The sequence below is a fragment of the Peromyscus leucopus genome, chromosome 3 (assembly GCF_004664715.2).
Source record: "Peromyscus leucopus breed LL Stock chromosome 3, UCI_PerLeu_2.1, whole genome shotgun sequence".
NCBI classification, from domain to species: Eukaryota; Metazoa; Chordata; class Mammalia; order Rodentia; family Cricetidae; genus Peromyscus; species Peromyscus leucopus.
This window is the reverse complement of record NC_051065.1, coordinates 157203588-157216257: the sequence shown is the minus strand read 5'-3', so window position 1 is coordinate 157216257 and position 12670 is coordinate 157203588. Positions and strand designations below refer to the sequence as shown.

Below are 12670 nucleotides of genomic sequence, written 5' to 3'. Positions count from 1 at the left end.
CAGGAAGGGCCTTCTCCCTGGGAGGCTGCACCTCCAGCTCTAAGTGGAGTCCTCTCCTGCCTTCCAGCCTCCTACGTGATCACGGACCTGACGCAGCTGAGGAAGATCAAATCCATGGAGCGGGTGCAGGGTGTGAGCATCACCCGGGAGCTGCTGTGGTGGTGGGCCATGCGGCAGGCCACCGTCCAGCAGCTGGTGGACCTCCTGTGTCACCTGGAACTCTACCGAGCTGCCCAGATTGTCCTGAGCTGTGAGTAACCATCTGTCCCCAAGTGTGTATGTGTGTGTGTGGGGGGGGGGCGTGTCTCAGCAAGGGCTGTGTGTCTGTCTGAAGATGCTGTCCATCTTTTGTCAGTGCAGGGGGAGGAACCAACTCGGGCGAGATGAGCTCTCTGCCACTGAGCTGCACCCTCGCCCTGGGACCCTTCTTCCCAGGCTAAAATTCACACACCAACTCTGTTATTTATCAGCTGTTATCTGCAGGCCTGCTGTGAACTCTACTGGGCTGACTAGCCAGAGACCTAGCCTTTTATTTTTGTAATTAAAACAACATTGGAGCCGGGGCAGGGATGGGGGGTGGGGGGTGGGAGGATGGGGGAATGGAGGGTGGGAGGGGTGGGGTGGTGGTGGTGGCAGCCGCGGTGCATGCTTTTAATTCCAGTACTCGGAAGGCATAGGCAAATGGAGCTCTGTGAGTTCGAGTCCAACCTGGTCTACAGAACGAGTTCCAAGACAGCCAGGGCTACAAGGGAGACCCTGTCTTGAAAACAAAAAACAAACAAAACAAACAAGCAGCAACAATAGCAATAACAACATGGAGGCCAGGGAGATGGGTAAGGGCACTTGTTGCCCAGGCTCATGCCTGGGTTTGATCTCTGCGACCCACATGGTGGAAAGAGGGACTCCTGAAAGTTGTCCTCTGACCTCCCCACACATGCCGTGGCAGCTGTGCCTCTCTTCACAAACACGCACAAGTAAATACATTTTAAAAATGGAAATCCTGGAGAGCCACTTAGGAGGCAGTAGCAGGAAATTGTGGGCTTTGACGGGAATGGCTGCCTGCTGTGCCAGAGACCCAGACAGATGCAGCACTTGCCTGGATGATCTGGATGATCGGAAGCCTTCTTTGAGAGAAGGGTGGAGGTTAGAGCGCTCCAGCCTCAGAGCTGCAGCACACGTGGGTTTTCAGAGCCACCCTGAGACTGTGTCCACGCTTCAGCAGCTAGGTAACTCCCTGGGGTGTAGTGTGTGTGGGAATCTGAGGTTTTCACACGCGATGACTTTCCCTTTGGGGCCTTAAATAGGAGGTGCCTGTTCCAGCAGGAGAGACTCCAGCCAGGCTTACTTCTGCATTCCCAGAAATTGACCCATAAACCAAGCCCCTGCCTGTTGGCCATGGCTCCCCCAGGCTCTGTCTCTGCCCTTTCCCTACCTGGTCTCCTTCCATGTCCACCTTCCCTCAGACTAGACAGGCTAGCCTGCCTGGCTCACAGCCCTTTAGAACCAGCTGGAACCCATCCTGTCTTGTTCTGAGCTGTGCCAGACCACTATTCCTCATCTCCATTCCCCAAGGACCAGCCAGGGAGGCAAGATACGAGTGAGTCCTGGGAGACGCTCCTCTTCTCAGGCTCTCTCACACACACACCCTCCGCCACCATTGTCCTGTGAAGGCACCAGCCTGGAGGCCAAGCAGAACCCTCTCTGGGATTCTTGGAGCGTTGGTGCTCATGATCACTAGAACCAAAAGGCATTTCATTTGATCATGTGATCAGCCCCTGATGATTGTGACCTCAATTCTGGCTTCTCTATATTCTTAGAAAACTGAAATGTGACAGATGCTGAGAAGTGATAATGTTTAAACTGGTGTGGTGGCAAATATCTGTAATCCATCACTTGGGAGGCAGAGACAGGAGGACCAAGAACTCAAAGCCAGGTGGCTGGAGAGAAGACTCAGCGGTTAAGAGCACTGGCTATTCTTCTTGGGGACCCGGGTTCAATTCCCAGCACCCCACATGGCAGCTCACAACTGTCTGTAACTCCAGCTCCTAGAGATCTGACACCTTCACACTAATACATATAAAAGAAAGTTTATTAATAATATAAAAAAGAATTCAAAGCCAGCTTCGGTCGCATGATGAGTTCAGGGCTAGCTTGGACTACGTGAGACCTTGTTTCAAGAAATTTCTCCTTGTATTTTGAAAGAATTAATTATAAGCTCCTAATGACTCCAAAGGAGGTGAGGGAGGGTCCCCAGGGGTAGGAAGAGCTGCCAGCTCATATGTGGTCATAGTGAGCTCACCGCTGGTCCACTTGGGGAGGCAGTTGCCAGGTCAGGCAAAACCCCGAAACTGTGTGATAGCAGAGGAGGGGCCCCAGAGGTTAAGAAACTGCTTCCTGCCACATTCCCTGGCCGTTGACGGTAGAGACCATTGACTAATCTAGGAAAAATCTTCACCATTCGAGGTCAACAAAGACTGTGGCACCAGATTTAAAGCAATACACTCATGCCAGGCGCAGTAGCGCACACTTTTCATTCCAGCACGTGGTAGGCAGAGACAGGCAGACCTCTCTGAGTTCTGGGTCAGCCGGGGCTACATAGAGAGACCCTGTCTCAAAAACAAACAACCAAACAGCAAAAGAATGGCTAGTGGCTTGAGGTCCCAAGGTCCGAGGTCCACCGGGCCTCACCTGGATCCAGGTCCCACTGCTCCACTCCCCCACAGAGGCTGCCAGCAACTGTGGGTTCTCTGGGCTGCAGGAAGCACCACCCCCTGGCCTTTGGCTGCTCAGAACCCTTCTCTGACCATGCCCTCCTGTTCTGCCTCTTACTCCCCCAGCCCCCCAAACACAGCTTCCGTTTTCCTCAGTCCTGCTGGCCAAAGCCACCCAGGGTCAGTTCCCACTCCCCTGTCCCCTGGCTGTCCCCGGGAGGTTCTGGTGATGGGCCCACCACTGCATCAAGTTCCCAGGCAACACACTTCCCCTTCCTGACTCTGGCTGTTTTTTATTCGAGAATAGATAGTTGCCTGCCCCTTCTTCTGGAGGCGAACACCCAGGATGTGTGTGCAGGCACTCACGTTCCTGTATTAGGAATGCTCAGAGCCCCCTTTTCTAGCCGTGATATGTAATCTTAGTTTGCATTTGCCTGCTTAATTATTAACTTGCCCAGCTGCAGTTCACTTGAAAAATTGACTTCTGCCCAAATGAACTTAGGACCTCGTAAATGCGAGACAATTGTTCTACCAGTAAACTACACCTTTAGCCCCCCAAATGTGTGTGTGTGTGAGTGAGTGTATGTGTGTGTGTGTGTGTGTGTGTGTGTGTTTGTATGTGTGGTATGACACAGGTTCTTTTTGTGTTGCCTGGCTGGCCTTGAACTCACAGAGATCTGCCTGCCTCTGCCTCCCGAGTGCTGGGATTAAAGACGTGATACTATGTTTGGCTCCTACACCTGTCATTCTCTCATTATTTTTTATGTGTATGAATGTTCTTCCTGAATTTATACATGTGCACTACATGTGTGCACTGTAGTTCAGTATTTCAGAAGAGGGCACCAGAACCCTGGAACTGGAGTTAGGGATAGTTGTGAGCCACTACATGGGTGCTGAGAATCAAACTCTGATCCTCTTCAAGACTAGCCAGTGCTCTTAACTGCTGAGCCATCTCCAGACCCCTAAACACTTCTTTTTTTTACCCCCAAGACAGGATTTCTCTGTGAAGCAGCCCTGCCTATCCTGGAACTCACTCTGTAGACCAGGCTGGCCTCAAACTCCCAGAGATCCACCTGCCTCTGCCTCCTGAGTGCTGGGATTAAAGACGTGCACTACCACTACCTGGCCCTGCCTGACACTTCTTGAAGATCTATTTGAAGGTAGCTGTATTCAACAGATATCCAGTGTGGGTATAGCACTTGTCTAGGCAAGGACCTGGGCTCTCAGCACCAAAACCCCAACCATCCAGAAGCTTCCATAGAGCTGAGGGGAGTCTCAGTAAATGCACGCCGCAGTAAACAGCGGCCTTGTGACCATTATGTTTGCGCCAAAGACCAATTCAGGCACACAGGTGCTGGACTTGCATTGTCTTGAAACCAAAGTCTTTGAGGGGATGGGCCTGTGGGTTTCTGTTCCTTCCCTTCTCAGCTTTAATTGCCAAGGTTGTTATTTAACTGGTAGACATGAACTGTGACAAGAATGAGAATAAATGAGAACAGAGGGCACATGAGAGGAAGCAGCTCCCGCCAGCACACCTCTTCCCTCTCTTCCCATCCATGCTTGGTAGTCTCGTGGCAGACTCCAGGCTCTGTTCACACGGTGTGGGCTGCACAGGCTTAAAGAGCCCAGCTGGGCCGGCATGGTGGAACATGTCTGTCAACCCTAGCACCGGACAAAGTGAGGCAGGAGGCTAGCCTGGGCTACATAATGAGACCGTGTCTCAAATAAACAGTCAATCAAACTAAACTGGGAGCCAGCTCAGTGGGTGAGCTCTCTTATTGTGTAAACATGGAGACTGAAGTTCAGCTGTCTAGAACCCAGTTAAATCTGGGTGTGGCCACAGGTGCCTATAAACTCAGAGCTGCCTGCGTGGAGATAAGCTGGTCCCTGGGGCTTGTTGGCCTAGCCCCCAAAACAGTGAGCGTCAGGATCAGTGAGAGACTTTAAGGCAGTGGTTCTCAACCTGCAGGCCGTGACCCCTTTGGGTGTCGAACAACCCATTCACAGGAGTTGCCCAAGCCCGTCGGAAAACACAGATATTTACTTTACAATTCATAACAGTAGCAAAATTACAGTTATGAAGTGGCAACAAAAATAAATTTTATGGTTGGGGGGTCACCACAGCATGAGGAACTGTATTAAAGGGACGCAGTGTTAGGGGGGTCGAGAATCACTGCCTTAAGAGAAGATAGAAAGTGACACCTGATGTAAGGCTGTCCCGAGTGGGTAAAGCAGTTCCCTCTTGTCCTGGTGTCAGGGGATGCCTGGGACGCGTGGCTTTGGTTTTTATGTAAGGAGACAAGAAGGAAAGGTGGGTGTGCTCGTGTCCGAAGGGCATGACCAGGAAGTTGCATGTCCAGCATCCCCTCAAAAACATTGGCCAGAACTGGGTCCCATGATCGCCTTGGTTGCAAGGGAGACTGGGCAATGCAGGAGGAGGGTGTACGTAGCCAAAGCATCTTGTTCCTCTGGAGGAGAAGCACCTCTTCCAGGGACAGTTAACATTTCTGACACACACACACCTTCCCACTTGGCCACTTGGCTGTCTTCCCACATGTGCCCTGTCCTAAAGGGAGATAGGCCTGATAGCTACCAGTCACTTTCTTTAGATCAATCCACCATCTGATGCAATCTGTGGCTCTCTCTTATCAGCTTCTAATGACCCAGTGGGCCTCAAACACAAGGAGGTTATCTGTACCCCCCTTCCTGCCATTACACCCACAATTCATTGCTGGGATGGAACAGGAAGCCACAGGCTATGTAGCTGTTTGCTTATAGCAGTCAGTGATTCCATCAGGACTTCTCCATAGCCTGCTGGTGTGGCTGCCCTGGCCAGCCTATCTGGCAGTCCCTGGTTCCTAGTACATCTTTGATTGTCACGTACTGATGATTGCCATCCATCTGTTTCACTGGAACGTTGATTGAGTAGCTCAGATTCGGCGTAGTGGTGGAGGGTTTGATTGCTTGCATAAGCCTGGGTCTCGTGGTGCGTTTGTATAGTGGGGTGGGTAGATAGTAATGATCTGAACACACGTACACACAGCCAGGAGCACACATGCTCTCAGAGAAGCATGCTGTGGGTGGGGAGGACGACTGGGAGAGGGAGATGGGAGAAATCCGGCTCGACCAGGGCTGTGAGTTGAACTTGACTTTCCAACTGAGGGCTAGCGGGCAGCCGAAGGGAGGGCCTGCTCAGTCATTTCTGAGCAGAACTGTGGTGGGCAGGAGACATGTTTGAGGGCCGAGAGAGACCTTTGAAGTCCTGATGCTCCTGCCTCAACCTCTCCAATTCTGGGATCACAGGTGTGCACCACCACACCCAGACAATGACACTCTGGGGATCAAACCCAGGCAGGGCCTGTGCATGCTGGGCAAGCATGGTCCCTGCTTCTGACTTGAAAAGAGAAACCTGCTCTTCGGTGTTGCTGGTGTTCCTGGCTTCTTCAAGACTGTCTCTGTTGATAGGACAAACCTGCGCTGTTCAGGCCTTGGAACACAGCCTGCTGTTTGTTTTTAAAGAAGAGGTCTCAAATGAGATTTCATTTTAATAATTGACTTTATTTTTAATCCCGTGTGTGTGTGTGTGTGTGTGTGTGTGTGTGTGTGTGTGTGTGTGTGTGTGTGTGTATAGTTGTCCAGGAAGGCCAGAGGCATCCAATCTCTTGGACTAGAATTTACAGGGGCTTGTGAGTTGCCTAACATGGGTGCTGGGAATTGAACTCAGGCAGATCGTCTGGAAGAGTAATACACACTCTTAACTGTTGAGACAGCCTTCCAGCCCCCAAAGTCTGTTTTATGCAGTGGAATATTGCTTGATTCTAATGGAAAATAAAGGCAATTAAGGGTGCTTGTTTGTTTGCCAGATGTGGTGGCACACGTCTGTAATCTCAGCTCCTAAGAGGCTGGAAACAGGTTGCTGAGAGGTCAAGGCCAGCCAGGGCCCCCTTTGGAAGACTGTCTTTTTTTTTCCCCACCTCCTGGAAGACTATCTTAAGAAACAAACAAACAAACAAACAAACAACAATAAAATGAGTTTGAGCCCAGCCTGGTCTACAGAGTGAATTCCAGGATAGCCAAGACTACACGGATTAGCCCTGTCTCAAAAAACAAAACAAAACAAAAATATTTGTTTGTTTGTTTTCCTTTTAAGAACAATTTGCTTTTTTCCCTCCTAGGAAAACAGTGGAGAACTTTTATTTTGGGGAACACTCCAGTGTAATATGGAATGGGGGCGTTGAGGTTTTACTGTTGTATGAACAGTTTTTCTCAGTGCTGTAGCAAGATCCCCAGAAAAGCAGCTGATGGAAGGAAGGGAGGGAAGGAGGGAGAAAGGAAGGAAGGAAGGAAAGAAGGAAGGAAGGAAGGAAGGAAGGAAGGAAGGAAGGAAGGAAGGAAGGAAGGAAGGAAGGACGGAAGGACTTATTTAGCTCCGAGTTTGAGGGCACAGTCCATCGTGGCGGGAAGGTGTGGCACCAGGACCTGGGACTGGCCACACTGCATCCACAGCCAGCAAGTGTGAGAGCTGGCGCTCAGCTCCTTTGTGTGCCGTCCAGGACCCCAGCCCCACGGGACAGTGCTGCCCACATTCTGGATGGGTCTTTGCATCCCAGTCAGTCTAAACCAGAAAACCCCCCACAGATGCACCCAGAGAAGGGTTTGCCTCCATGGTGACTCTAAATCCTCCAAGTTGATAAGATCAACTGTCAAATGTATCTTATAAGAATGTATTGGTCCATGTAGCTGTGTGGTTCTGGGTGTCAATTGAGTAGGGGGGGACCCCTGGGGATCTGAAGGGATGTGGGAGGCGACTAAACCTTCCTCTCCCATCAGCCGCTGCCATCTTCTTGTGACTTGTGGGTGCTGGGATGGGACCCCCACTCTCTCGGGAAGAGCTGTGTGGCTGACTTGTAACTGCAGCTAGAATTGTCTGACTAAGTTTTGCAGTCTTTTGGAAGCTGTGCTTGCTCAACTCCAGCCACTCAGACTTTGGCTTTGGTATGTGGTCCAGAGTCACTTCATTTCTGGATCAGGGCTCTGTGGACAGGGTACTGTGGGTAGCTGTTGAGCAGAGAAGTGTGTCCCCTCCCTCTTCGTAGAGGCCAGGCTGCACACACACTGGCAGCAGGGCTCCCTTGTATACGCAGAGTTTCTGTGTGTATCCTCTCTAAGGTTTTCACAACCTCAGGGAGCAACAGAACGTGGGCCAGCTCCATTCCCTGGACCATTGGGGATCGGTCCTTGGAGCTGGCACTCTCGGGCAGGGACATCAGTCCCAGAGTCCTAGCCTGTGGACCCAGATCAACCAGACTTATCACCTACCATGTCCCGGCGAGCACCTTTCCTCATGACTTTAGTTGCTCCCATTTTATAGATGTGGAAACTGAGGCTCAGAAACTTGCCCAAAGTCACTTAACTTGTAAGTAGTCAAGATGCAAATGGGGGCCAGCTTGACCTTAATCTGAATCTGAGTAAGTTTTTAGGTCAAGTCTCAGTTTCCCCTTCAGAGAAATGGGCATCTTCAGGTATGGTGGCACTTGAGAGGTGGAGGAAGGAAAATGAGAAGTTCAAGGCTAGTCTTTGCTACATTGAGGTCATCCTGGGCTACATGAGACCCTGTCACAAACCGAAGTGTAGAGGCACACCCCTGTTTACTTTGCTTTCAAAGCGGGAAGCTTCAAGAGAGGTCACATTTTTTTTCTAAGGTGCTGAGGCCTAGTGCGGGGCAGGTGACCCGATTTCCTTCCCTGAACTGACTCTTCGGTCACTGTGGGTTTTGAGAGTTGCTGGAAGAGTGAGTAGAGGGCCACGTGCCGCACAGTTAAACTGGGGCGCAGCGAGGTGCGTCTGTCAAACCCTGTGAACTCTGCTGTGGTCACCGGGCTCCTCTGATGTGAGGTTAAACCCTCCTCAGAGGATGCGTGAGTCAGTGCCAGCTGCGTCACACTGTGTAACATGCACCCTGAGATGAGCTGTGACATGGGAAAGGGGGGCGCCTGTGTTACTGGAGCTGGGTTGGGGACACGTCGCTTCCAAGGTCACTGTGTCACGGGAGGCAATGGAAGAGACTCCCTGGCTTTTTGTTCCCGATCAGCCAGCCCCGCCACTAGGGCCTTCCATCATTTGATGAAACTTATCAAAATATTGTCTGCCTCCTCAGGACCTTTGCGTATGTTGTGCGCCTGGAGCTCTGGTCTTCCCCAAACTTCCCTGTGTTCTTCCAGAGGCCAGTCCTCATCATCACTCATCTTTTGGGTCTCTGCTTCAAGGGGCTCTCCCCACAGAAACTCATGGGGTCCTTCCCTCAAGTTTCTTGTCTGCACATGAGTCCTCCGACCTTGTAACTTGGTTGACACCACTCACCCACCCCCACCCCTGCCAGTGCTGGGAATTGACTCAGCCTTTGCACTGAGTTTTGTCTCAAGCAGAGACCCTGTCTCTGACATTGTAAGTGAATGAGTCACAATGAGTCTTTGAAACCAGGGGTAGGCACGGGCTCTCTGGGAATCTAGGGATGGAAGCCGTTAGGAGGTGAGTCAGGTGTGGTGACACATACCTTTAATCCCAGCAGTTGGGAGGCAGAGACAGGCAGGGGCTGAGTTAGAGGTCAGCCTGGTCTACAGAGTTAGTTCCAGGACAACCAGGGCTACATAGAGAAACCCTGTCTCAAAACATTACAACAAAAATATTTATTTTTATTTATATGTATGAGCGTTTTGCCTGCACCATGTGTGTGCAGTGCCCACAGAGGCCAGAAGAGGGCACCAGATTCACTGGAGCTGGAGTGAGAAGCAGTTGTGAGCCTCCATGTGGGTGCTGGGAACTAAACTCAGGTCCTCTGGAAGAACAGCCAGTGCTCTTAACAGCTCTCCAGCCCTGCATGCACCCGCACACGCGCGCACACACACACACACACACACACACACACACACACACACACACACACACACACATACACATACACACACACACACACACACACACCCCTCATACTCCTGCTGTTAAACCACAGATCACAGATGCAGAGAGCACGCCTGGAGATTAGTAGGAAAGGTCGAAGCAAGAGCCTAGTGAGCCATTTGCTCTTGCGGTGGGTGCCTGCTCCAGGCTCCTTTAGTTTGTGGCTGATCACTTTAGATTGTTTATCAGGAATCCATTCCAGCTACAAGCCAACTTAGAATTAAAAAACAAATACTTGAGTATTGCATTATTGTTTGCCTGGAGTGGGTAAAGGACAGAATTTCCAGGATGTGTTCATAGACCGAGGACCTTGCTGGCAGCTCATGAGTCCCCTCTGTCCCAATGAGCAGTGCTGAGATTTGCCACTGTGTTATATGTCCCCAGGTGGCAGGGGAGGAGGCCCAGGCCTCCCAGGGGTCAGCCAAGGCTTCAGCACAGTAATCTGAAGGAAGTGGAGCAGAAACAAAGGACTCCCGAGAAAACAAGTGTTTCCGGTTTCATTGTCTTCAGGGTAACAGAGATTGCAGTTGGACCTGCGTGTGCTAGTGTGGGTGTGTGCATGTGTGGGTGCCCATGGGTGCTCCCATGTGAGGGCCTGAGGTCAGTGACTTCCTCAGTCCCTCTGCGCTTGTGTCTCTCACTAAGCCTGGAGCTCAACATTTCAGCTCTTCTGGCTGGCCAGTGAGCTTCAGGTCTCTACCTGTTCCAGTCGTCCCATGCTTTTATTACAGGAATGTGCCCCGCTCTGGGCCTTTCACATGGGTTCTGGGGATCTGAACTCAGGCCCTAAGGCTTGCACAGCAGCCACTTTACCTTCTCCTTAGCGCCTTTGTTTCTTTTGGAAGGGTCTCACCATGTAGCTCAGGCTGGCCTAGAACTCATTGTATATTCCAGGCTGATCTCAAACTCCAGGTGGCCTTCCTTTAGCATTCTGGGGTTACAAATGAGTCACCATACCAGGCTGTAGTTGAACCTGTGTCCCAGACCTGAGTTAGATGTCCCCATAGTGGCAATCATTGTTCAGACGGAACCATCTGGTGACAGTGGAAGTACCAGTCAATGGCTCACATATAAGAAAAAATATTTCAGAGTGTGTGTGTGTGTGTGTGTGTGTGTGTGTGTGTGTGTGTGTGTGTATGCGCGTGTGCCCTTGGAGGCCAGAGGGGGTTATAATTCCTTCGAGTTGCGGGCATTTGGGAGCCACCTGAGGTTGGAGCTGGGATCCCAACTCAGGACCTCCGATAGAGCAGTAAGTGTTTTTAACCACTGAGCCGGCTCTTCAGCCCCAATGGCTTGCATCTCTTGACCCCCATCCCCACCCCGACCCAGCTCATTTGTGAGCCAGCTTGTCAGTGAGCCCGCTGTGAGCACTGAGCTGGTGGGAGGTTGGCCAGAGTGTCCGGTCGCTGGCGGACTTGCCGTAAATGATTCTTGCTCGTCGAGAGAGCTGTACATGGTGACAGTACTCAGCCAAGGGAGGGGGAAATCACACTCCCCTCATACACAGGCCTGGCAACCATGAAGGGGCTTGGACAGTGCTGTGCCCCACCCTCTGCCATTTTGTTGTCCAAGGCTCCATCCTGGTCCACTCTGGGTTGGGCCCAGCTTGAGGAAACTCCCAGACTCCAAGACCCCACATGCTACCAGAGCTGTAGATAAAGGACACCAACATCCCTTTTCTTCCTGGGGTGAGGGGGTTGCCAGGAGAGTGAACTCCAGGCTGCTCATCCTCCGTATGATGAGGCTGTCAGTGAACCCTCAGGGAGAGGAGAAGGAGTCCCCGTTTCTCCCACCGTCCACCTCCAGGGCTGTTTGGTCCTGCACCCATGGAGTCGCTCCTTACCCTCTCTTACTTTCTGTGAGTGTTTAAAATATGCGTATAGACGCTGTCCAATGTAGCTCGATTGGTAATGTTTGCCTAACATGCACAAAGCCTTGGTTGGTCCTCAGCACCTCATAAACTTGGTATGCTGGGCCACAACTGGAATTCCAGCTCTCAGGAGGTAGAGGCAGGAGAATCGGGAAGGTTTTGTTTGTTTGTTTGCCTGTCTGTCTATTTTGTTTTGTTTTGAGACAGGGTCTTCTATGTAGCTCTGGCTGTCCTGGAACTCACTTTGTAGACCAGGCTGGCCTCAAACTCACAGGCAGATCTGCCTGTTTCTGCCTCCTGAGTGCTGGGATTAGAAGTGTGTGCCACTCTGTCCAGCCTAGGATTAGGCATAGTGAGTCTCAGGCCAGTCAGGGCTACATGAGGCCCTGCCTCAAAAACACAAAATCCGCCTGGTGGTGGTGATACATGCCTTTAATTCCAGTACCTGGGAGGGAGAGCCAGGCAGATCTCTGAGTTCGAGGCCAGCCTGGTCTACAGAGCAAGATCCAGGACAAGCACCAAAACTACGCAGAGAAACCCTGTCTCGAAAAACAAAACAAACAAACAAACAAACAAAAAACCCAGTTGAGAATAGCTTTATATTTCAAATGCTTCCTCACAGACCCTCACTGGAACTCAGAGGTTCTTTTGTTTTATTTAGTCAAGTTATTTATTCTTTTGAAGTAGAGTCTTGGTTTGTTGCCCAAGCTGGACTAGAACTTCTGGGTCTAATGATTGCCCAGCCTCAGCCTCTGAAGTAGGTTTTTTTGTTTGTTTCTTTGTTTCTTGAGACAGGGTTTCTCTGTGTAACCCTGACTGTCCTGGAACTCACTCTGTAGACCAGGCTGGCTTTGAACTCACAGAGATCCACCTGCCTCTGCCTTCCGAGTGCTGGGATTAAAAGTGGGCGCCACCACTGCCCAACTTCTGAAGTAGTTTGATGACAGGTGAGCTGTGTCCTACCCAGAGGTAAAAAAAAAATAATGTTTTATATTGACATTCATACATGTGTACCAGTATACTTAGCATATATTTGCACATCACCCAACCCCCTCTGCTGGTTCCTTTACTGTCCCCAAATTGTCTCCCTTTTGCTTTCTCATATATATGTATACATATGTATATGTGTGCA

At 50.9% G+C, this 12670-nt stretch overlaps 1 protein-coding gene across 3 annotated transcripts in view; it reads left to right on the top strand.

The window, feature by feature from the left end:
- Irak2 (interleukin 1 receptor associated kinase 2) overlaps positions 1-12670 on the top strand; it is a 53918-nt gene that overhangs the window by 8996 nt on the left and 32252 nt on the right. For all 3 annotated transcript variants that reach the window (XM_028863946.2, XM_037204263.1, XM_028863944.2), the window contains exon 2: positions 68-250. In XM_028863946.2, coding sequence (XP_028719779.1) covers positions 68-250 — 183 coding nt within the window. The remainder of the gene's footprint in view (positions 1-67; positions 251-12670) is intronic.